The sequence below is a fragment of the Australozyma saopauloensis genome, chromosome 4 (genome assembly GCF_035610405.1).
Source record: "Australozyma saopauloensis chromosome 4, complete sequence".
Lineage (NCBI taxonomy): Eukaryota > Fungi > Ascomycota > Pichiomycetes > Serinales > Metschnikowiaceae > Australozyma > Australozyma saopauloensis.
In genome coordinates this window covers 733515-757030 of record NC_086134.1, presented here as the reverse complement: position 1 = coordinate 757030, position 23516 = coordinate 733515, and the positions used below count along the sequence as shown (strand labels likewise).

The following is a 23516-nucleotide window of genomic DNA, read 5'->3' as shown; positions in this document are numbered from 1 at the left end:
AATCACCAATTTAATTTGGCCTTTCTACTAGAGCTTATCGGAGATCGTCGCACATCGAAGCTCTAATATTTCATTCTAGAAATCGAAGAGAACAACCATCGAAACCCAACCAGCACCACACAACCGCCAATGCCATCATAATCATTTTCAGTCCAATAAGAATAACGAAAAAAAAAAAAATACCACCAAAAAAACCGCTTCTCCATTTGCATCGCCCAATCGACCTTTTTCTTGGCCCTCTTCCACCTATTTATTAGTCCCACGATGCGGCTGCAAATTCCCCCAACCTACTACTTTCCATAATGGTCACCCCTAAAAAATCACCGAAAGTGACCAAAGCGGCCACCAAAACCGACGCCCAAACCGACGTTCCGGAGGTGGCCGAAACGCCCCGGGACTCCTTCTTGTCCAAATCCATCGGCGTGCTTCTTATCTTGGCCAATGTCGCTGTTCGTGTCTACTGTGGATTGTACATGATCATTTCCGACTGCGACGAGACCTACAACTATTGGGAGCCATTGAATCGTATAGCGCGTGGGTTCGGAAAACAGACATGGGAGTATTCTCCCGCCTACGCCATCCGTTCGTACGCTTATCTCATCCCATACTACTTGATCACAAACCCACTCAGGGACTTTGATCTCTTGACGGGCGAGACGCTCCTGCCTTCGGCCATGTTCTATTATATCCGTGTGGTGGGATTGGCTGGTTTTACCGCGTACGCGGAGATCAAGCTCTACTGGGCGGTGCGCCGTAACTTCTCAAACTACACCGCCAACTGGTTCCTCTTGTTCTCGACGTTTGCGCCAGGAATGGCCCATGCGAGCGTGGCGCTCCTTCCGCTGTCGTGGGCCATGACGTGGATCACGTTGGGCACGGCGCTGGCGATCGAGGTGCTTGGCGACGTGAATGACTTGTCGGTGGTGGGTCCTTCCATCAAGGCCATTTCGTGCTTCTTGACCGCAGGACTCTTCGGCTGGCCCTTTGCTTTGGCGATCGGTATTCCGTTCGGCTTGTTTACCTTGCGTGCTCGCTACCAGACCCCGCCACTAACCAGAATTGTATTCGCTGGCTGGGCAATCTTTCCTGCCATGGTGATCTTCTTGATCTGTGTGGACTCGTACTTTTACAGCCGTGACGCTCTTTTTGTTCCTTTCAACATCGTTCTCTACAACGTCTTTTCGGGCGAGGGCGAGGGCCCCGAGATTTTCGGCGTTGAACCTTTCCTGTACTACCTCCTCAACTTGGCCCTTAATTTCAACGTCGTGCTGGTACTCGGATACCTCGGCGCAGTCGTCATTCCTTACACTTCATCCAAGGTAGAACATTACAGAAGTGCGTTCGGCGCCTCGGTTCCTATCTTGGTCTGGAGTTTCATCTTCTTTAGACAGCCTCATAAGGAGGAACGCTTCCTCTACCCAATCTACACCCTTATTTGCCTCTCGGCTGCAATCTTCACTGCGCGGGTGTGGAAGTTTTTGCGCGAGTCCGTCTTTCTGCGCATGGTTTCTCGTGTTCTTGTGTTGCTCTCTGTGGCCTTGTACATCACATTGTCCGGCTCTCGCATCTTGTCGTTGGTTTATAACTACAGCGCTCCTCTTACCACAGCTGCTGTGTTCCTGGAAATCGAGAACGAGAACGCAACCACCGGTATCCAAAACGTTTGCATTGGCCGTGAGTGGTATCATTTCCCAACCTCGTTCTTCCTTCCTGACAACTATAGACTTCGCTTTGTGAAGAGTGGTTTCGATGGCCTTCTCCCAGGCGACTTTGAGGAAAATGTTTCTATCAAACAAGCCGCTTCTATTTACCCCGCTGGAATCAACGCAAAGAACATATTCTCTGAAGACAAAGTCGTTCCGTTCGACACTTGCGATTTTTACATCGACAACAGCTCTCCGGTGCCAGCAGGCGAACCTGACGTTTTTGGAAACGCAGCATGGAAAGCCATTGCTTGCGAGAAAATCGCAGACCCTAGCTCAACCGAGTTCAACTTGAAACGAATCTTGCATATTCCAACAATTTTGGATAAATACATCCCCGGCAGCAACGAGCAGATGGACTACTGCGTATTCCAAAGAGTGAACGGCGTTTAAGCATATAGTGTATAGTAACGATAATTCTTCAAGGTTGTGAATGTATAAAGCCTTTTGAAAAGCGGTCGATAAAGTGACAATTCTCAAGCGTTGCTGAGACGATATCTTTGAAACTTAGCTGATGAAACAACAAAGAACAGTTGTAAAAGGTAGCCGATGGAACAACAACCCTGAAGCTTAGCTGATGCAACGATAGTTCTGAAACTTTAGAAGTATATTTGCTTCGGCGGGACCATGTCCACGCGAAAAGCCTATAAAGAGATATATGAGAGGGCCAGAGCCAGAATCAAAGGAAAAAAGAAGAGCTATGGAAGGAAATAGATGATAAAATAAAAGTGTACCGGGACCATGTCTTGAGCGAGTGAATAAGTGATTGCGACAGAGATCCCGCTACGTTCCTTCTCAGTCTTCACTAGCCTCGGCATCAAAGTCGCCAAAGTACTCGATAAGAGCCTCCTTGGATTCTTCAAATGCTGTCTTGGCCTTGGCCATGGCATCTTCTACGAGGGATACCCAATATGCGTCACCGTCACTCTCAGAGAGGTCAGAGTCGAGACTGTAGTCATCACAGTTGATTTTATGGCCATAGTTTTGCATTCTTTCGCATTGTTCGGCAATGGTCACCAAGCCCAAGGCGGCTGCAGAGCCCTTGAGATAGTGGCCCAACGAAGATAGTTTGTCGAGATCCTTCAGCTCGACGTTCTCGTCAAGCTCTTTATATGTGTCTTTGAACTGGTCTACGAAGGTTTGAAAGAGTCCTTTGGAGAAACCCTCCTCGTCTTCATCCATGGCCACCAACTCGGAGAAGACGGGCCAATCCACCAAGCCGCTGTCCTGCAACTTTTTCATTTGTTCGTCGCTCATTGTGAAATATGTATGTGGTGTGTGAGGTTATGGATGTGTTCTCAAAGCAATCGTGTCAGCAGATGAAGCCAATTGGAGCGCAATTACCGGGGGAATTGGGAACAAAGGGGCAAACTGGAATTGAGAAGATTCGGGCGCCAACGAAAGTCCCAGTGGAGGAAGTGAGAGGCCTGTTTTGAGAGTGAACAGACAGGTGCAACGAGCCAACAAAAGAAGTGAGGCCAAACAGCGGGAAAACGCACGAAAGAAGACAAGAAGAGGTCACGTGCTCGGAACCGTGGGGTTATACGCTTCTTGTCAGGGCTCTAGCGACAACAGAAAGGCACAGACAAACAGCAGTCGATGGAGAACAAGTCGGGGTGTGATTTGGTTGGTGTTGGCATCCAACTTGATGTAATGTGTCACGTGCACGACTGCCGAAGGAAAACGCTCCGGCAGGTAGCTCGCCCACGTGCAGGAAACAACGGTGTATACGGTCGCGATGACGTCTACTGGGTGCAAATGTGGTGGGCACGGAGATGCCACTGGCCATGTACCCAAACGGGGTTAATGGAGAAGCCAAGGCGAGCGAAGGGGAGCGAAAAAATGGAGCCTGGGGTATGGGGGATTTGCAGCTGCTTTTATAGGTTTTTTTTCGGTGTTGACGTCGGTCTTTGTGGGTGGTGGTACACGTCTTGAGCAGCGCTGAGCGATGTATTAGTCTAGAATCGGGAATCGTCATGAGGCTTGGCTACATTCAGCCGTTGGAGATTTCGTCATCGACACAGGCACAATTGGGACGAATATTCGGCAGTTGAGGAGACTCGGTCGAATAGTGGAGTTCCACTTTTTTCCAGATTCGTTCTGCTGGTGCTTTCGCCTGTGGTCGGTCGGCGCAAAATCAGAGCCGCCTAGCCAAGAATTGCGCTTCCGTCGAACCCCATCTGGCAAGATCCTTTGAAGGGTGCCACGATATTAATAGGCCTGAATAGGGTGTAGGAGGTTTTTTTTGGAAGGTTAGAGTTTTTTGATTGTGGCTAGAGGTGATGGGAGAGGCACTGTGATTTTACAATTGGTGTAGGATGATTTCAGGAGGCGAGGGAATATTGGCATAAGCGAGATTTTTGTTTTGGTTTATTTTGGCTTGTTTTGGGTTATTTTGCTTTGCTTTGGTCTACTTTGGTTTATCTTTTGTTCCCGGTTAGTAGGCCTCAATCTCTCTGCACTGTGATGTAGGATGGTTAGGACCACCCATCCTTGCTGTGGTGGAGAGGCTCATTGGACCAGGGATGTTTCAGTTGATGTTAGATTATTCGGTACGGAATAATTGATTTCTGTTTGAGGCAGTGAATTGCATCTGCGAGGAAGCACACTGAACTGGCTCTGTTATTGGTTGAGGTTATGTTTCGTGTGCTGATGAGTTTTCGAAAATTTGATTTTTGCAGGTTTGTATTTTCACATTTGACGTATGAATGATACACCCAAGTGATTTTAAAAAGACTCAGTTGAAAGATACTGGCGTCAACTTCTAGGAGCCCGTGATAGTGTGCCTAGACAACTTTAGATCAAACTTTCAACAAGAGTATTCGAATTTATGGTTGAGTGTGTGAATGACTTCATTATTCAAGGGCACTACAGAATCATACACTTTGGATGTGCTGGTTGTCGAAAAGTCTACATATGCAAAAAATGAAGACGTTGTAGCTCCATTAAGCACTTTAAAAGCGAAACTCATTACGACTGCTTCGAGACATTACATAGCATAAATTCGTACATTAAATGATAGCATGTTGTTCTTCTTTGTCGTCAGGGAAGAGCTCTCTGAAGACTCGTCAGGACGAAATTTTGACAAATAATCCTTAAAAACAAGCAAACTTCCGCAAAGAGCAACATTGTGCCTAGAAATATACTGAATGTTTTCTTTGGCCCTCAATCTTACACCTACTTAGCCATGGTTGTGTCTCTTCTGATTTCCATCCATCCACCAGATTCAAAGCACCAACCTATAAATTCAGAATCATCAAACAAAGAACGAAGATTAACACATGAATTAATTTCTGAATTTATTTCCCTACACTAAAGCTCATACATCTATATTGATTTTTCACGTGATACTCCACTCTCTATACTCCACTACTCAACAAAGAGTACAGTCAATTCCACTTGTTCGTGGAAATGTCAGGTCCTCTGCTGTCGCTCAATACTTTTGCAACACCAAACAATCATATCACACCGTTTGGGGCCAAAAAATCCACCAAACCGCTGCAGTTATCCAACAGAACTGCTCCAATCGATCCAAATGGGAAACTGAGAACCAATTCTTCGAATGCAAGCTCGACAAAGTCATCCTCCAGACCAAAACAAGGCCCGAAGTCAACTGAAAAGTCTGCAAAGACTCTGAGGCGACCCCAGTCACTGAAAAATGTAGAGATGAACAAGAAGCAGCCACAGAGTCAGGGTATCAAGCTGGGGAAGCAGCAGAAACAGCCACAATCAAATAGTAGAAGATCCGCAAAAGCTGCTGCTGGTATAAATAATCATAAAAGTTCAAATCTGGGGATGTTTGATGCCTCCATGGCAGGAAACGAGGATACGGATTCTCTAATGAATGATTTCGACGAACCTCCTCCCCCCAAACGCATCCCAAAAAAAGGTCCCGAACCTCTTCAACAGTACACGGCACTGGAGCTATCAGCGACTGGGCTGCTCTTCGAAGACCCCGGGGCTTTTGGGTTTATGAAAAAGCAACAACCGTCAGAACCTAGACCTTATCCGAAGTACATGCTCATACAGCCGCGTCTCTTGAAATGCCCACCACATCATCAGAATGATTGGGATCGACAAAATCAAGCAAAGATGCTTCAAATGGAAGAACTCAACAATGGCTCGGACTTTCAAGGCTTGTACGAGGACTTCCAAAAGATGAGAAGTGTTGAGCGCTCGAAAATGGAAGAACTAGGATTAGTAGATGCCGAAAACACTACCAAAGACTTGAACGACGCCATTTTCTTTCAGGGTACATGCACAGATATGTGTCCCACATTTGAAAGAGTAAGAAGGGCGCTTGAAAATAACGTCAAAGCTCTTGAAAAGGACTTCGCATCACAGAAGATCTCAAGATCTCGTGCAGTAAAAGCATTTTCTAGACCGGCTGCGGGTCAGCCACCACCAATGCCCTCAGATGTTCGTCCACCTCATATCTTGCAACAAACTCTTGACTATTTGATCGGAACTATCCTTCCCCAACTTCCAGACTCACATTCTTTCCTATGGGACAGAACCAGATCTATTAGACAAGACTTTGTGTATCAGAATTACTATGGTCCCGAAGCTATCGACTGCAATGAGAAGATTGTTCGTATTCATCTCCTTTGTATGCACATTATGTCTATTGCCGACGTTGAGTTTTCTCACCAACAGGAAATGGAGCAATTCAATAAGGCTTTGCAAACCCTCATTGAGATTTACCAGGATGTTCGAAATCATGGAGGCAGTTGCCCAAATGAAGCCGAATTCCGTGCTTACCACTTACTAAGTCATTTCCGCGACCCTGAACTAGAACGCGAGATCCAAACATTGCCTGACGCTATCTTCAAGGACTCCAGAGTTCAACTTGCTCTTCAGTTTCGTCTTCTCATGTCACAGAATAATATCATTGAAAGAGGGCATACAAATAAGATTGGCGCAGCAAATATGTTCGTACGTTTCTTTGAACTTGCAATTGACCCTGAAACTCCAATTCTTATGAGCTGTCTTTTAGAAACTCACTTCAATGAAATCAGATTCTACGCATTGAAGTCCTTGTCCAGATCATATCACACAGGCGGAAAAGCAATCCAAGGAAGCTCCCTCCAACAAATGTTGGGGTTTGATTCACTCGATGATCTCATTGGCTTTGTTTCATATTACGAGGTCGAATATTTTTATGAAGAAGGCGTTTTATTGATAGATTTGTGCAACAAGGAGAAGCTCGAAACAGTTTACAAATTGAAGTCATTGACTGAAAAACCCAAAAGATCTCCAGCTGTCTCGCAAAACCTCGACACCAGACTTCGGGAGCGTCCTCTCAAGCTGTACGTTGATGCTGGACATCCCAACGATAATCTTCAGCTTGTTGAGTCTGCTTCTAGCAGTATCATAAAGGGCAAATTTGCCAACATGAACTTTGCTATACCCCAATCTGCTCAGTCAACAAACACTGCATTTGCTAATTCTCAAAATAATTTCCCAAATGCAAGTTTCGGTCAACATAATCAAGGTCAGAGCTCTGGATTTGGTGCTCAACCTTTCTCGACACAAAAGCCAACCTCATTCAACCTAGCAGACTTTGCTCTGTCCGGAACTTCTACTCAAAGCATTCCCAAAAGCGCTTTCGGTCAAAAGCTGGATCACATTGCACCCTTCGGTGAACCCAAGATCGAGTCTACGACAAGTCAAATCTCCTCCGCTTTTGGCCAACCCAATGGAACTGTCGTAGCGAATTCGCACCCAGGAGCAGCCTTCAATTTTGGCGCTGGCGGTAACAGTGGAGGGCATTCAAAAGCGCAGGGTTCGAGCACTAATGTGCCCCTCGTTCCGCCAATAGATACCAGGTCTTCAAAGTCGCAGTTACAAGATCACAAACCCATTGAATCAATTTTAGAAAAAGAAAAAGACATAAACAAGAGTTCGAACGCAAAAAGGTTCGGACAAAGCACAGAAATTACAGTGGAGTTCAAGTCAAATAGCTTCACAGTACCAAAAAAACAAGAGGAGCCACAGAGCTCGCGCCCGCTAGAACAGAGTGTGGAATTACCTCAACTATATTCCAATCCGTCAAAAGTAACCCCTCCGATATCCTTTACCGGTGTGAAACCAAAACCTATTTCTTTTGCTGAAAAAGAAAAACCTCAGACTCTACTCAAAGATTCAGTTCATTTCGAGAGAGGAATATCATCTGTTTTTGAGCTGATGCTTGGTTCTGCTATTGATGAAGAGCTCAGACAGACAATTTCAAGGGTAAACAAAGCTGAACTGAGAAAGCAAGAAAAAAACAGAGTGCTTGACCTTTTCGCAAATGAACTATTCCTGGCTTTCATGGCAGAAATCACTTACCAAAGCACCTTAGAAGTTCTTGCAGAACGAACTTATCAAAAGAGTTTGCAAAATCGAGTGTTCTCTAAAGTTGCATCTGTTTGCCGCGCAAGATCTGCAAAACGAATGGAAAAGCAAGGAAGATTGAAAGAGCTTGAGTCTATTGACTTCAAGGTGCCTTTAGCCAAAAGAAGTAGACAAGTTTCGCCCCTTCCCAAAGATAATGATAGCTTTTCGAAACGGAGAAGAACGAGTGTTGTTTCATCTGCAAACACCGATGAAATCCATAAACGACAAGATGAAATTAAAAGTCTTTGGGAGCCACTTGATCTTAAACGATTCGTTGGACAATGCTCTGCAAATTTCGAGCGAAGCAATAACACGAGCAATCTAGAGTGTTTGCTAGTGGCAGAAAACTGGGCTCTGGCTTGTTCCAAATGGCTCGCAAGTAAGTTTTCTTTGAAAGTCAATGACACCAAAAGCTGCTACCTCAATAAGGTTCAACAGTCCGAATTGACAATCGGATTCCAAAGCTTATCCAAGAAAACATTACTCAATTCTTCCTTTATTGAAAATACTACGTTCATAGTCTACGAGTGTGGGCTTGTTGATGAAGGACAGTTGAGCACTTATAAAGATCTCGCCACCAAACTCAATAGAGACCGCGGAGTTCTTGACAAAATCATACAAATTTGCAACCGTTATTGTTTGTTCAAGATTCAAATTGTTATAGTCATGTGGGATGCAAGTCAAAGTGGGTGCTCCGATGAGAAAATTAGCAAGATGTTGAGCCTTGACAGGCATCTCCACTCCACAAGCTGTGTACAGAACATTGAAATATGCAACATGGCTGGTGAGAATGAAAGTGTTGGTGTTGTTCTTGGTGAAAAGCTCAACACTGTTTCTGAGAGATTCAAAGGTCTTCCAACAGCCAGGGGCCAACGCCATATGCAAAGACAGTCCGTTGCTCCATCTGATCCAGAGCCTGTACAGCGCGACATTAGCATTGTCAATGAGAATCTCCAATCAAAGGAGCGAGAGCTTCTCCGCAAGGTCAAAGAATCTGCTAATCATGGGTACTTGAATAGACATGTGGGACGCAATACCAGTGTGGATCTCACCAATACTTCAGCCATGTTCAAGACCCCCAACGCCTCATTTGCCAACCGATCTGTCGCGCAGCATAATAAATCAATTCTCGGCAACAACTCGCTCAGTTTTCTTGGTCGCGACGCATCGTTTTTCAAGTCATTTGCGAACGGAACCATTCTCGAAGAGAGCACGCCAGCAACGTCGCCAGGACCGGAGCCGGTCAACCTCCCCAAGAAAATCCAAGATCTCCGCCAGCTTACCGCGTCAATCAAGCAAAGATACAAAAAAACTGCCAATTGACCGCCTAGCTCGTCACATCTGTCCACTAGCACTGCGCGCCAGACACCCTTCGTTTGCCAAGCTGCGCCTAAATAAATCATACAATATAACATGCATTAATTTTCGAGCGCTTTCAATCTCCCCTAATTTTTTTTTTTACTCCCAGAATCGCACACTTTTGACACCAGCTTCCCGTCCCTCCACACCTGCAGGCAGCCTCACCCTTGCCCATGTATCAGTGAATACTACCTGGTGAGCATAATCACAGTTCCAATGGACTTCCTCAAAGACGCCTCCAAGAACATCAATTTGTACGACGTCAAGGCGTACGTGCGTAAGGTGCAGAATGGTATGTAATTTTCCCGCGTTGCGAGAGTTGCTCTCTACAGTAAGAGTTGACTTTGTGATACAGTTTCCAGCAATCTCTGAATATAAAAGGGGGCTGATATCCGCTCCATTTCCCGATGGATTTTTTTTTCTGGTGTAGCATTTGACTGCGAGAATTCATCAGCTCTCACCAAAGTAAGCCCTTTCCACCATTAACACACACTAACATGAACAGTGGCATTGAACCTTTCCGAAATGGAAACCAAGGTCCGTGAGGCAACCAACAACGAACCATGGGGTTGTCCCACCACACTCATGGCACAGATCGCTGCCGGCACATATAACTATAGAGAGAGAGAAGAGATTCTCAGTTTCATATTCAGAAGATTCACCGAGAAGGCGGCCAACGAGTGGAGACAGATCTACAAGTCGTTGCAGTTGTTGGACTATTTGATCAAGAACGGGTCCGAGCGTATCATCGACGACATCCGGGCCAATCTTTCCATCATCAACATGTTGAAGTCATTCCACTATATTGACTCCAAGGGAAGAGACCAGGGTATCAATGTGAGAAACAGGTCCAAGAACTTGGTGAACTTGTTGAACGACGATGCATTGGTCAGACTGGAGCGTAAAAAGGCCCGTGCCAACTCCAAGAAGTTCGGCAATGGCGGCAACCACACCTCCAGCGAAAGCTACAGTGGTGCTGGATACTCTAGCGGATACGGAGGCGGCGGCAGTGACGAAGACTTCACCAATAGGGTTTACGGCGATGGTGGTGTGTTTGGCGCCAGATACGATGATCCCGCCGATGCATACAAGAACGGCGCTACCGGAGGTGACAACAACTTCGAAGAATACGACGTCGAGGCTGCTCCTTCTTCGTCATCCCGCACATCCAAGCCAACCACATCGTCCTCGGCTGCTCACGCAAGGCTGTCTGCCCTGCCAGTGAAGAGCAAACCTCAGCCCGTCGTGCCTGAGCAAGACTTGTTGGGTGACTTGATGGACTTTAGTGCAGCTCCATCCAAACAGGCCGCTCCCACCGCTCATGTTGCCGCTGACGACGACGACGATGACGACTTTGATGATTTCCAAAGTGCGCCATCTCTGACCAACAACACGGCTTCGCTTACTAATAACTTGGCAAACCTCTATGTTTCTCAACCGGCTGGTGGACAGCGCCCACAGTATGACCTACCTGTCCAAACGCATCAGCAAAGCTACAATCAGAGCGCATCTCGTGTCTCCTCCGGCCCAGCTAAGCCAAGTAACGATGCATTTTCATCGTTATTCTCGAGCGCCAAAACCAAGACTGCTACAGCACCAAAAGCTACTACCACCAGTGCTCCTGCTCGCGCAGCCGTGCCCCAGCACAACAATGACGATTTATTCTCTGACTTCACTTCGAACAAACCTGCAGCCCCTGCACCTGTGCAAAAGACCGCTGGGCCAAGCGACTCCGGCGAAGTTGATTTGTTGAGCTTCTAGGATATGTGAGTGGCTCATTTTATGTATGGATGATATAGCAACTCTGTATCGGAAAAAAAACTGTAGAACCAAAGGGATTGAGTTGTAAATGAAGTGAACGTTTGATAACCACGAAAAGAAGGTAAAATAAGAATTACTATGGCCCAAACAAAAAGAAAAAAACAAATTAGAGAATAGAAAAATGCAGAACAAATGAGAAAGCACAATTGTACTTTTTACAGATCCTATCCTTCCACAATTCCCACCCCCCAATTCTCCTCTCCACTGGAACCCCGGATTTTTCACTCCTGTACCCACTACCTCCACCAACTACTACCACTTCTTTTCCTACAATGTTGAGATCCGTCAGAGCCTTCTCCCAATCCGCCTCCGCCGCCTCCAAGGTCTACATCACGACCTCTATTGGCGGTGTCAAGCAATCTCCTATCAAGTTCGAGTTGTTCTCCGATGTCGTTCCAAAGACCGCCGAGAACTTCAGAGCCTTGTGCACTGGCGAGAAGGGTTTCGGTTACGCCAAGTCGGCCTTCCACAGAGTGATCCCAAGCTTTATGTTGCAAGGTGGTGACTTCACCCGCGGCAACGGTACCGGCGGTAAGTCCATCTACGGTGAGAAGTTTGCCGACGAGAACTTTGCCAAGAAGCACGACAGACCCGGTTTGTTGTCCATGGCCAACGCTGGTCCAAACACCAACGGCTCGCAGTTTTTCATCACCACTGTTCCATGTCCATGGTTGGATGGTGCCCACGTTGTCTTCGGTGAGGTCATCGAGGGTATGGATGTGATCAAGGCCATTGAGGCCCAGGGTTCCAACAGCGGTTCCCTTAGAGCTCCTGTTGTGATCGAGGAGTGTGGCGAGATCCAAGAGTAAGTTCGGTTCGGACTTTTCATGTTTATAGTTAGGACTTTCAATACACGTTTCCTGTGCTACAATAGGTAGAGATTTTGAGTGAAATAGGATATTTTCATGACCGGGCAAAAAAAAAGGAGAACCTAGCAATTCGTAATTCTTTGCAATTGGAATTTATGGCCCTTGTTAGAGTTAGAGTTGAATGGTGTCATGGACGAGAACTACGATCACTCCAACTACTGCTTCATATTGCCTTTAAAAATCAAATGGATTTGACTCGATCAACAAGCACAATATTCACAATAATATTCAGAATCCATCGGAACTAGATTCACATATCTACAATGCACGTTCACCACCGTACCCCGAAACTAAGTCCAATAGTGTATTTCGCTATAATGATGGAATATATGTCATCTGCACCGCTCCAGTGGCGACACCCACGCGACATGTGAAAATATATGCATTGGCCCCCTGAACGCCCTCTAAACGTGGATGTTCTCATGAGGAGTGGCCTCAGGAAGTGCCACAACAGGCTGCTTCTTCTTCAATTGACCCAAACGGTCGTAGTCACCGGCCAAAATACGAGCGACCACCAAATCGTCTCTGTCCTTGATCTCTCTCTCGGACTTGCCCTCGTCGGACAAGAACTTCTTGGCCTTCTCTGTGTCGCCGTGGAAGTACTCCTCCATGGCTCTCAAACGCAACTCCTTCTCGGCCCAGGCTGGACCTTCAAGCTCCTGCTTTCTCTTGTGCGAGGTGTATTTGGCATAGGCAAGGTAAACGAACGCAGGCAACACAATGTAGAAGTAGGGGATCTCCCAGCCCTCGGCCTTCTCGGTCTCGCGGACAATGCGCCATTTTAGCTCTCCTGTAGCCTCGTCCTTGTAAGGAATCTTGTCGATGATCTTACCGGCGTCCTTGCTGACGAACTGGAAGTTCTGTAAGTCTTGGCTGTTGTCTCTGAACAACTCGGCCTGTTCTCTGGGAATGCCGGGCAAAATGAAGTTCCACAACGACATGTTTCTTTGGTAGTACATGTTCTGCAACTCGGCGATCGTTCTGAACTCGTTGTCGGAGGGAACTCTGGGCGAGCCATCTGGATTGGTGTAGATTTTAGACACCGAAGGTAACGAGTCCAACTTGGCTCTGATTTCCTTTTCGAGCAGGGCGTTGAACTTGGCTGGCCTGTATTTGAACAAGGCCCCGAGGGGCACGCTGAAGGTAAACTTGACCATGGCAGGGACAGTGTGTTGTGGAGGTGGGTGTAATAGACCTGTTTTTCATTGGTCGAGGGGGGTGTGCAGGGAGGCCAGGCAGAGCCGGGGTGGGAGGAGAGTTGGAGGTGCGGATGGGGGCGGCGTTTGGAGGGGATGAGAAGGGGAATTTTAGATTTGGACAGGTTTGGGGAAATTAGGAATATTTGTATTTTTTTTGTTGGCTGTTTGTCGTGGTTTCCACATGGCGCCTATGGTGTGTGGGAAGGGTACGTCGAGATAAATTAAGTGGTGGAAAGAACGACGAGATGTAATTCAAGTGCGTACAAGAAAATTCTTAATAAATTATTAATACAAAGACAATAAATGGATTGCTATGAGTACAATAACTTCATTGAAATGTGTACAATAACTGCATTGATATATGTACAGCAAATGTAATGATATGTAGATCATAAATGTATCCATGTGCGTACAATAAATGTATTATCATGCTCGCAAAAAATACTTAGTCTCAAATGCAATTTTTGGTCACAGACATCTTGATTGACCTTGTCCTGAAGTGTCTCTCTACATGAGTAAAGTATGAAGGAGACCATCATGAATGAGCCTGTGATTTGCCTAAATCTAGGAGAGCTATGATTGCGAAAGCTCTCATCTTCTAAAATGTGGATTTAGTCGTGAATAAAGAGATTCTCACTTGCAACTTTACGCTCTCAGAATTGATGCTATTGTCAAGAGAGACGGTTCATCTGTGGCCAGAGAGTCCATAGTAACATTCAATTCGAGACAGAACTACCTCAGAGTCACCCCATCACCGTTTCGTGGTTCCAAAGCCCTCGATCCCCATCAATTTCCCCATCTCGGTGGGTTCCGCCTTCTCTGCCGCTTCTTTTCTCTTAACGGCCCGTAACCGCGCCCGGTCAGCCTCGAACTTCTCCCGCTTGCGAACTCGTTCTTGAAGACTCTCGACAGACCCGCTGGAGACCTTCTGCTGCCACAGCCTCTTCACTAGCTCCTCGATGGTCTGGGCCACCTGCTCGACTGTGGCTCTACGAACCCCATCTGCCAACAATTCCCCCTCCCCACTATTAGCACCATTTACTTTGGCCACTTTCTTAGCATGTTGTGGCAGATTGATGTGGTCTACGAGAGCTAGGGTGTCTCTGAAGGAGAGATCACACACTGGACAAAAGAACCCAAATCGCTTGTTTTTTCCGTAAGTTGTCAGCGTCGACGCAGCATCCGCACCAATGAGTGTATGTGACTTGACTGCCAGCACCGACAGATCAATCAAATTCTGTCTCTGTTCGAGAACAGTCTTGTTCTTTAGAAGTTTTGCATTGGACGACGATGAGTCCGCGTCGAGCGCTCTTTTCCGGCCAGCCTCCTTTTCGTACGCTTCTACGTTCCATGTTTTACGTCCATACTGGTCTACGGAAGTTTTCTCCGACATTAGGGGGCCTTTCGTGGGGTATGGCTGTTCCACATGTATTAGCGATAGGAGGAATCTGGGGAAGATGAGATAAGATGTGATGAGGGCTACATATTACCAGAAATTTACGTCTTTCTCAGTATAGACTCTGAGAAAAAATAATATTGTGCGATATTCTCGATTTATTTTCATAGTCTCCCTGTTGCAATTCAAGTTTTGTATCCAGTTGCTTTCAGTATACCTGACTATCTAATTTTTCAGATCGGATCGACTACTTTCAAGATGGATATCACACAATTATTGAGTAAGAGCGCCAAAAAAGCAGAAAACGGTTCTGTAGCAGAGCCAAAAACACTGCCGTCAATAAAGAAACCGAATGGGGGCCGCTGTAAGGTCACAGGCTCCCATTTGGTCAGTTGTCTTCCGCCAAAAGACGACTTCAAGGCTTTCTTCGAAGAACATCTTCAAAATGACAACAAGAAAATCAAAGTGGCAGCTTTCGACATGGATGACACATTAATATGTACTCGGTCCGGGATCAAATTTGGCCGTGGGCCTCATGACTGGAAGTTTCGGACAGATACAATTCTCCCAGTGCTACAACAGAAAATTGCAGTCGAGCGGTATTTGATGGTGATCTTCACCAATCAGGGAAGCATATCTGTGTCTGAGAATCTGACACAGACGTCAAAATCGTATCGCAACTTCACTATCAAGATCACTCAGATTCTCACGGCACTAGATACGACGTTGAAAGGAGCACCCGTGTTGGTTTTCGCGGCATCAGGACGTCCTGGCCGCTCACACACAATGAGAAGTGGCGAAGAGGAGCATTTTCATACCCGGAAGCCGCAAACAGGGATGTGGGAGGCTCTAGAGACGTATTTGAGAGGCGCGCTAGGTGACGAGTACGAGGTCGATATGGAAAAGAGTTTGTATGTTGGAGATGCTGCTGGTCGTGAAGGCGATCATCTGGCTGACGACCGGAACTTTGCAAAGAATGTGGGCCTCTACTATGAGGTGCCAGAGGACTTCTTCCTGGAGTAGGCTATAGACAATAGAAATAATTGGGTGTATATGAACGAACTAGAAATCAAAAATATTGGCTGTGATCTTCTTATAGCAGCCTGAAGGTATTCCTCTTGTAGTTGCGTGTGATGATAAAACTAAATGTTATAGATACTTATTCATTAATGCATTCAGATAAATATTTGGAGAAAGGCTCAGCTAGAACAAATCGATGCAAGTGATCTCATGGGTACTGCAACAAAGCAGTCTATGTACAAATGATGGTCTGCAGATCTACTCCAACACACCCTGGCCTAGCTTCTTGAACTTGTTCAAAATATCGAAGTATCCGTAGACGTTATCAATCTTACGTTTCGTGCTCTCATCTGCTTCGGTGCTGATTCTATTATAGTCTTCAGGGGTAACGACGCAGGCTTCGAAGTCGGAGACGTCGTTTTCAAACTTGATGGCTTCCTCGGTGGTCTGCGGGTAGTTCAACAAAACAATATTGGTCTCAAATTGGCCCTTGGTAGTATTGGTAAACAACTGGATCTCTTGCTTGACAAGAGCGGTGACCAAACCAGGGGGAAACTGGCGGCCAGTGGCCTTCAATTCTTCCAACAAGTACGAGTATTTACCCTCCTCTGCAATCTCCTTGTGCACGAGAGCAGCCGGGTCAATCACTTTTTGAGGGATGGTAGGATTCAAAGCCTTGGCGAGCGCCTGGGTGCTCTTGTTATCGTCGGACGAAAATGGCACGGCGAAAAACTTGTATCTCTCCTTCAATTCTGGGGTAATCAACTTGGTTCTACGTTTCAACCCGGACTCCTTTTCGTATGACTCGTACTCTCTCTGCGAAAAGGATGTCTTTGGAGCCTTTCTGTCCACCCTAGACGTGACGAAAAGAAGGAGTCCCCAAGAGGCAAGGAACATGAAAAATAAAGGGCGGAGTCTACCGCCCCGTTTTCTGTGTGGATAGTTACGCATCAGATGGTATCTGGCAGCGCTTATCGAAACAGGCTGTGTGTTTTTCTTCATTTGGCTTCTGAATGTGGAAAGCGACCTCATTACTGGATGTTGCATTCTGGCCAAGTTGTAGAGATTTGGACTGGCCAACGTTCTTGCAAGGCCCACAGAGGCGGTGCTGCCAATGATAGAAAGCATTCTGTGTGTTTATTTGGGTGAGTATGTGAAGTGTATGATATCAGTGGTGGTATGTATATGGGATGTAGTGAGAAGGCCTTGTATATATACTAGTGGGTACACAGTGGCGTGGTTGAGGGCGACCAATAGACAATCTAGAGTTTTTTGCCACAGATAAGAAGCGCACGGTTGCTGAATTCTGACGGCGAAATATTAGAGTTTATTTTGAAGGTGGTTATCATCGGTCATTACCGTATTCGGCTTGCCTTCGGAATCTATTCGGGAGGTGTGTAAGCGGGTCGGTCCGAGATACCAGGTACAAGACATAAGATGATTGTTGGGATTTTCTAAAACCCTTTTCATAAAAAGTGAAGAAAATTATTATTTTACTTCTATTTGGGTGCAGATGTGATTGTAATGGATCACTTGGTGCCAGGATCGGCCAGTGGGACTAGATTGCCCAAGTCAATCGCAATAAATAGAGTTAAAAAATTGAGCTGTAATCGCTGTTTCTCTCTTTGTGTTATACGAGACTCTTCCATGGGAATTTCTTTAGTGATTCCATTGGACTTTAACGGCGACCAATCTCCGGAGCATTTCAACTGGTGAGTTTCATATATTTCTCGCCTGGAAACTGGAACTGAAAAAGAAAAAAGAATAAGAATTAAAAACGAAAAAGGAAAAAGAAAAGTGAGGCAAGTTTTATTGCTCGCAAAAGAGCTTTATTCTCTTCGCTCACCAGTCTCCTCCACAACTCACAGACTTCACAAAGCTGCCTTGCCAAACCATCCAGACCAAAAGTTCACAACACGAACGAATAAAACAAAGCGCCAATTTTCCAAACACAAAATTTTCACCTCACCCTTCTCGCCATTTTTCCATTTCCTCACTACTCCCATCTTCTTTCCCATACTCTCAGGCCTTTCCTGCAGAGTGCACCACTTAGAGAAATTTCACCCTGTCACTTACCCTTCTACACCCCAGACCTTCCACCTCCCACAACTCCACAAAATGTCGTTGGTGCACTTGTCAAACTTGTGTGCGCACTTGAAAAACTGCAGCCATGTCAACATCGCCAAAACCTCCATCCCCTTCTCCCGTATGCATCTACAAGTAGCATTAGGTCTCTACAGAGAAGGCTTCTTGTCTTCTGTTCAAAAGGGCTCCACCAGCGGTCCTGACCAGAAACCTGTCGATGTCACTCCCGACAACATTGCCACGCGCCGTTTGTGGGTGGACTTGAAGTACAGAAAGAACACTCCTGTGATCAGAGAGATCTCGATGATCCTGAGGCCTGGCAGAAAGGTCAACATGACCTCCACGGAGATCAGAGCATTGGCTTCGGGACTAGCCGTGCGTTTTGTCCAGCCTTTGCAGCCCGCAGAGGTGATTTTCGTGCGCACACTGCCCACGGAGATCATGGAGGTCCAGGAGGCCGCCAAGAAGGGCTTGGCTGGAATGGCCTTGTGTCGTGTAAAGTAATGGGTTCATGTAAATAGAATGTATAAAATCAAGTTGTGACAGTGTAGGCGTGGAGACACAAGGTAGGCTTTGTTCAGGGTGTTCGTTATACTTAGAATTCGCCTATTGAATACATTATCTTAGTACATTATCTTAGTGATATCCAGGAACAAAAGAGCATGCTCTAGTATGTTCAGTGATACTGAAAATGTTGCAGTTGAACGTATTTTTCATTTCAAATTGTCGCTTACTTGTAGATGTATTGGTCCGAGAGTGATTATTCACCATTTCCAGAGCCGCTTGCTGCTGGGACTATTTATCCTATAAACTTTTATTGTTTTTCAGACTAGCAGAATTTACTTGATCTACTTCACACACCCTAGACCTCAGCTCGAGTGGCTGTATTCCACGTACGCATATCCACCTGCCAGTCCTTCCACTTCATGATCTGGTCTTTGAAATCGACCACTGCTTTCGGCTTCAGCTCCAGCAATTGAATGCTCGTATCCTTGAATCCTTGTGCTTTCTGTTGCGGCTGTAGAGACTTTACTTCCTCCTCTAGTTCACCAATCCGTTCCTCTAAATCCATCCGATCGAGCTTGAGCTCTGTGGCTTCATTACGGAGTTTCTTAATGGTTGCCTTTTGTTGTTCAACTGTACTATTGAGTTCTTTGATTTGGCTCTTTAAGTCCTCGTTTTCAGTCCGGAGTTGTTCTGACACCACTGACGTTGATTCATCGCTTCCAGGCGCAATGGAGGAGGTATGTAGGGACAATGGGGTTGATCTTCTACTCTTGATTTCCTCGTACTTCTTCCTAGCATTTTCGAGGCGCTCTTTGAGCGATAATGCAGGTGTCTCAGACATTAGTGAACAGATATTTAGACGTGTGGAGTAAAGAATGGGGTAGGCCAAATGAAGGGAGAAAAGGACAAAAAAAGAAGAAGTCACTTGGTGTAGAGCTTAATATAAACACGGATGTTAGAATGCAACCCTTTTTTCCAGCGTCATTGACCAAACTTGAAAATCTTCCCTTGTCATTTTCAAAGGAATAACAATAGATTGATCTCTGTCTCTGGCACTACGGTATGCGCTCAATCATAAACGTGACCCAACCTAGCTGAATTTGAAGAAAACTGATAATGGATGAATATTCTCCATTTAATTCCCCCATTGTCTATTGCCTACGTTGACTGTCTCTACTGTCTTTGCTTACGTCGTTTTGAACACGGTCAACAATAACCTTATAAATATTGCTATCATCAGAACACTTCTATTTTATTGCTAAAACCTTCAAGAGAAAAAACGAAAATACGAAAATGTGTAAGCCCCTCTTTATTTCTGTGGCTCACCTCTCGGAAGCCGTTTCCCTATGTGTACTTCCGCATTATCTGAAACGTCAGTCTGCAAGACTGCAATTTGCAGGATGGGGAAATTATCCACGAGCTCGGAAACAACTCTCCGATCGGAATCCTAACCGATCAATACATAAATTGTGGGGTTTTCGCAGATTTCTGTTATCGGCATCGCCTAATTATAACAGAAACAAGAGTTCAATAATCTGTCTTGTGGCTGGCATTCCATAGTATAATCAAACGTAAGAACCATAATGTCTGCTACACAAATTATTGAATTGGGCCCAATGATGGGATCCTCTGCTATTCAACAACTGTCTTCTTTGAATCAAAATCTTTCGCAAAGAAGACAGAATAATTCGTCTCTTCTGCAAACTGAGAATGTTATGTATTCACTGGAATCCGATCCAGATGCTTTCCCAGACGGAGGAATTGATGCATACCAAGTGCTTTTGGGATCCTTCTGTGGCCTTATTGTAGACTTTGGAATACCCAATGCTATGGGCGCAATTCAGACGTACGTTTCGACCCATCAACTAAGCCAATACAAACTGAGCACAGTAAATTGGGTCTTCTCGCTCCATTTAGCCATCATGTACCTCGGAGGAGTTGTTTTTGGAGGCTTTTTTGATAAGTTTGGTGCCAAAAGACTCCTTATTGCAGCTACAGTATGTATCTTCCTGGGCCTCATGGCAACTGCAGAGCTGGAAGAGCTATGGCAGTTTTTGCTTTCTTTCAGTATTCTCACTGCTTTTGGATCATCTTTGGCAATGTCTCCATTGATGGGTGTGTTGTCACACTGGTTTTTGAAAAAGCGTGGAATGGCATTATCTATGGCTTCGGCGGGCAGTCTTGTTGGATCGACTATTTTTGCCCTTGCTCTTCCCAAATTATATTTACAGTTAGGTTTCAAGTGGGCATTGCGGATTCTTGCATTTATCTGCTTGACCAGTATGGCGATTTCAATTTTACTAATCAAAGAGCGCCCGGGCTTTAACCCAAATGCGAAAGCCGAAAGGGATGAGGAGGAAATTCAAATCCAGAGTGATAATTTTCGTGCTGAGAACCACAAAAATGCCGAGAATATTCTATCGGTGGAGGTTTCGGAGGAAGACACTGCAGCCGAGAAAAAGAAGTCCTTCTTTGACTTCGTAAACTTCAAATTATTCTTGGACACAAAGTTCGTGGTTATTTGTCTTGCCACATTTGCCAACGAGGTGAACTCGTTAACTGTTTTAACCTACCTCGCCTCGTTTGCCTTGTCCTTTGGAGTACCAGAAAAGAAAGCATACTTATTGCTTACAGTGATCAACTTGAGCGGCATCCCCTCGAGAGTTGTCACCGGATTTCTAGCTGACCGTTATGGCCGTTTCAACGTAATGCTAGCTGGCAATGTACTACAGACTATTTGCATATGGGCGATTCTCCTTCCCGCCAACAGTCTGCTCCCGCTACTTTACACCTTTACGGTTATGTACGGCTGCATGAATGCGTCACTCATTAGTCTCATCGCATCCTGTTTAGGTCAGATCTGTCCCGCAACTCAATTCGGGAAGTATTATGGTATGCTCTACTTTCTGCTAGCATTCTTAGTGATTCTCGGGATGTACATCGGGTCCCTTGTGATCAATGCTGGAACAAAACATGATTACTACAACTGGATTATATTCGAAGGGGTTCTCTCCACAGCCGGTCTGCTTCTTTGGTTATGGGCCCGCTGGTGCGTCGTTGGATTTCGTTGGTGCAAGTTTTAACCACAACGGCACTAAAAAGCCAAAAGCCTATTTTCTCCGGAAAGATAGGAAAATCTACACCTACTACGATTTTTGAAGTGTTCTCCAATCATCTTTATTGGTCCGGCATTCCAGGCTACGCCAAACGCATCAGTAGTTAATGAGGTGGTCCTGCATCATCATGCATCAAATCGACAGTGGTGGTTACCAGGATCTAAACACCACCACGTCATTGGATACTGTGGAGGTTCCGAAGAGAAAGCCAATGTATCCTGGGGAATCGTCCAAGTAGATGGAATTAACTCCGAATTGGGTGCAAACCGTCTTCTTCAGAACGGGTGGGAGTGCATGCACGGCTGAAAAATGCATATGTACCTAATTAGGATCCATTGTTTCATATCACCAGCGCCCAATCCACAAAGTCCAATGGACGAGCTTTGCAATTGAAAATAGCCGAGTATCAAAAAAACGTCTCCAAACCCAACCCAATCCATCTATGCAAAACTCGCTGCCGTTGAAAACGACCTGAGTGGTTGTTGTCCTTAATGAGTTCAGTTATGAGCCTCAGAACATGCATCTGCACACAGCACTCATCACCGCAGCCAGTACCCCAGTGGTTATGGAAGCTAATATATATGGCACGTCTTTCCCGATTATGGATTTTTCATTATCCAGTATAGTCCATTATGAGTGAATTCGTCACAGACTTGATCAAGAAGCATGCAGCCGAGTGTGGTGAAAATGAGTACAACGGTATGATGGGTCTCCGTATCTCAGCCATTTTCGTGATCCTTGTTGGCTCTGGATTTGGTGCCTTTTTCCCTATTTTATCTTCGAGATACTCCTTCTTGAAGATGCATCCATATTTTTTCTTTTTCTGCAAATACTTTGGTTCTGGTGTGATCGTCGCTACTGCCTTCATCCACTTGCTTTCGCCAGCCAGCGACAGTTTGTCTTCTGAATGTTTGAGCCATGCATGGCACGAATACCCATACGCCTACGCTATCTGTATGGTTACCTTGTTCGCCTTGTTTTTCTTTGAGTTGATGGCTTTCAGAGTTGTTGACAAGAAGGTTGGTAACGCTTCGCACTCCCACTCTCACTTCGGTGAAGAGAGCACTTTCGTCAAGAAGGACAACGAAGACTCTGCCGATGAAGACTCCACCCCAGCTGACGCTGACAGACCAGCTTCTCAGCCATACCCTAGCCACTTCTCCCATGCTGCTCAACATCAAGACCCAGAGGCCATCGGTACTCACCTCGAGGAGGCCGATAAGGAGCAGTACTATGGTCAATTGTTGAATGTGTTTGTCTTGGAGTTCGGTGTTATTTTCCACTCTGTCTTTATCGGATTGACTTTGGCCGTTTGTGGTGATGAGTTCAAAACCTTGTATCCCGTCATTGTTTTCCACCAGCTCTTCGAGGGTTTGGGTTTGGGTGCCCGTATTGCAGCCATTTTCTGGCCAAAGGACAAGAGATGGACTCCATGGTTGTTGGCTCTTGGTTACACTCTCTGTACTCCTATCGCTATCGCTATTGGACTCGGTGTGCGCGAGTCCTACGCTCCAGGTTCTGCCACTTCTTTAATTGCTTCCGGTATCTTCGACTCGATCTCTGCCGGTATTTTGCTCTACACTGGTCTCATTGAGTTGATGGCACACGAGTTCTTGTTCTCTGGTGAGTTCAAGCTGGAGGGTGGATTCAAGCGTATGCTTTGGGCCTATGCACTTATGTGTTTTGGTACCGGTATCATGGCCTTATTGGGTAAATGGGCTTAATTGTTGTATAATTAATTAGTAATCTCATAGATTTTTTTAGAACAGAAGTACTGCACTACATTAACTTGATTGCATGAGAAAAGAGTCAGATTCTTACATGAAATAAAAGAAAGAATTAAATAATTATATTCTGCGGAACTCAACCTAATCACTTAAGATTTCACCTCTCATGTGTGTTGCAAAATTGCAAGATATAATAGTTATACTTAACGTTAACACCTGCACAGTTCTCCCCACTCAACGACTACACACCCGTGCCTCCACATACTCTCTCTCTCTTTCCTAAACCTCTATCGCCAACAATCACCTTCCACCAAACACCTCCACATCCCCCACCCT

At 45.6% G+C, this 23516-nt stretch overlaps 13 protein-coding genes across 13 annotated transcripts; 8 read left to right on the top strand and 5 right to left on the bottom strand.

The window, feature by feature from the left end:
- Positions 1–302: 302 nt before the first annotated feature.
- Positions 303–2096, top strand: PUMCH_003380 (uncharacterized protein; the record flags this gene model as incomplete). Its single annotated transcript, XM_063022347.1, has 1 exon — positions 303–2096. One exon carries the CDS (start codon positions 303–305, stop codon positions 2094–2096), a length of 1794 nt encoding a protein of 597 aa, XP_062878417.1.
- Positions 2097–2498: 402 nt separating this feature from the next.
- Positions 2499–2960, bottom strand: PUMCH_003379 (uncharacterized protein; the record flags this gene model as incomplete). The annotated part of the gene is made up of 1 exon (XM_063022346.1): positions 2499–2960. The coding sequence occupies one exon, from the start codon at positions 2958–2960 to the stop codon at positions 2499–2501; it is 462 nt and encodes a 153-aa protein (XP_062878416.1).
- Positions 2961–5114: 2154 nt separating this feature from the next.
- Positions 5115–9404, top strand: PUMCH_003378 (uncharacterized protein; the record flags this gene model as incomplete). Its single annotated transcript, XM_063022345.1, has 1 exon — positions 5115–9404. The coding sequence occupies one exon, from the start codon at positions 5115–5117 to the stop codon at positions 9402–9404; it is 4290 nt and encodes a 1429-aa protein (XP_062878415.1).
- Positions 9405–9965: 561 nt separating this feature from the next.
- PUMCH_003377 (uncharacterized protein) lies at positions 9966–11201 on the top strand (the record flags this gene model as incomplete). Its single annotated transcript, XM_063022344.1, has 1 exon — positions 9966–11201. The coding sequence occupies one exon, from the start codon at positions 9966–9968 to the stop codon at positions 11199–11201; it is 1236 nt and encodes a 411-aa protein (XP_062878414.1).
- A 332-nt stretch (positions 11202–11533) lies between these two features.
- PUMCH_003376 (uncharacterized protein) lies at positions 11534–12070 on the top strand (the record flags this gene model as incomplete). The annotated part of the gene is made up of 1 exon (XM_063022343.1): positions 11534–12070. The coding sequence occupies one exon, from the start codon at positions 11534–11536 to the stop codon at positions 12068–12070; it is 537 nt and encodes a 178-aa protein (XP_062878413.1).
- A 464-nt stretch (positions 12071–12534) lies between these two features.
- On the bottom strand, positions 12535–13287 carry PUMCH_003375 (uncharacterized protein; the record flags this gene model as incomplete). Its single annotated transcript, XM_063022342.1, has 1 exon — positions 12535–13287. One exon carries the CDS (start codon positions 13285–13287, stop codon positions 12535–12537), a length of 753 nt encoding a protein of 250 aa, XP_062878412.1.
- Positions 13288–14080: 793 nt separating this feature from the next.
- PUMCH_003374 (uncharacterized protein) lies at positions 14081–14722 on the bottom strand (the record flags this gene model as incomplete). The annotated part of the gene is made up of 1 exon (XM_063022341.1): positions 14081–14722. The coding sequence occupies one exon, from the start codon at positions 14720–14722 to the stop codon at positions 14081–14083; it is 642 nt and encodes a 213-aa protein (XP_062878411.1).
- Positions 14723–14983: 261 nt separating this feature from the next.
- PUMCH_003373 (uncharacterized protein) lies at positions 14984–15748 on the top strand (the record flags this gene model as incomplete). Its single annotated transcript, XM_063022340.1, has 1 exon — positions 14984–15748. One exon carries the CDS (start codon positions 14984–14986, stop codon positions 15746–15748), a length of 765 nt encoding a protein of 254 aa, XP_062878410.1.
- Positions 15749–16003: 255 nt separating this feature from the next.
- Positions 16004–16873, bottom strand: PUMCH_003372 (uncharacterized protein; the record flags this gene model as incomplete). The annotated part of the gene is made up of 1 exon (XM_063022339.1): positions 16004–16873. The coding sequence occupies one exon, from the start codon at positions 16871–16873 to the stop codon at positions 16004–16006; it is 870 nt and encodes a 289-aa protein (XP_062878409.1).
- A 990-nt stretch (positions 16874–17863) lies between these two features.
- PUMCH_003371 (uncharacterized protein) lies at positions 17864–18334 on the top strand (the record flags this gene model as incomplete). The annotated part of the gene is made up of 1 exon (XM_063022338.1): positions 17864–18334. One exon carries the CDS (start codon positions 17864–17866, stop codon positions 18332–18334), a length of 471 nt encoding a protein of 156 aa, XP_062878408.1.
- A 358-nt stretch (positions 18335–18692) lies between these two features.
- Positions 18693–19178, bottom strand: PUMCH_003370 (uncharacterized protein; the record flags this gene model as incomplete). Its single annotated transcript, XM_063022337.1, has 1 exon — positions 18693–19178. The coding sequence occupies one exon, from the start codon at positions 19176–19178 to the stop codon at positions 18693–18695; it is 486 nt and encodes a 161-aa protein (XP_062878407.1).
- Positions 19179–19920: 742 nt separating this feature from the next.
- PUMCH_003369 (uncharacterized protein) lies at positions 19921–21420 on the top strand (the record flags this gene model as incomplete). Its single annotated transcript, XM_063022336.1, has 1 exon — positions 19921–21420. One exon carries the CDS (start codon positions 19921–19923, stop codon positions 21418–21420), a length of 1500 nt encoding a protein of 499 aa, XP_062878406.1.
- Positions 21421–22085: 665 nt separating this feature from the next.
- Positions 22086–23177, top strand: PUMCH_003368 (uncharacterized protein; the record flags this gene model as incomplete). Its single annotated transcript, XM_063022335.1, has 1 exon — positions 22086–23177. The coding sequence occupies one exon, from the start codon at positions 22086–22088 to the stop codon at positions 23175–23177; it is 1092 nt and encodes a 363-aa protein (XP_062878405.1).
- Positions 23178–23516: the final 339 nt, after the last annotated feature.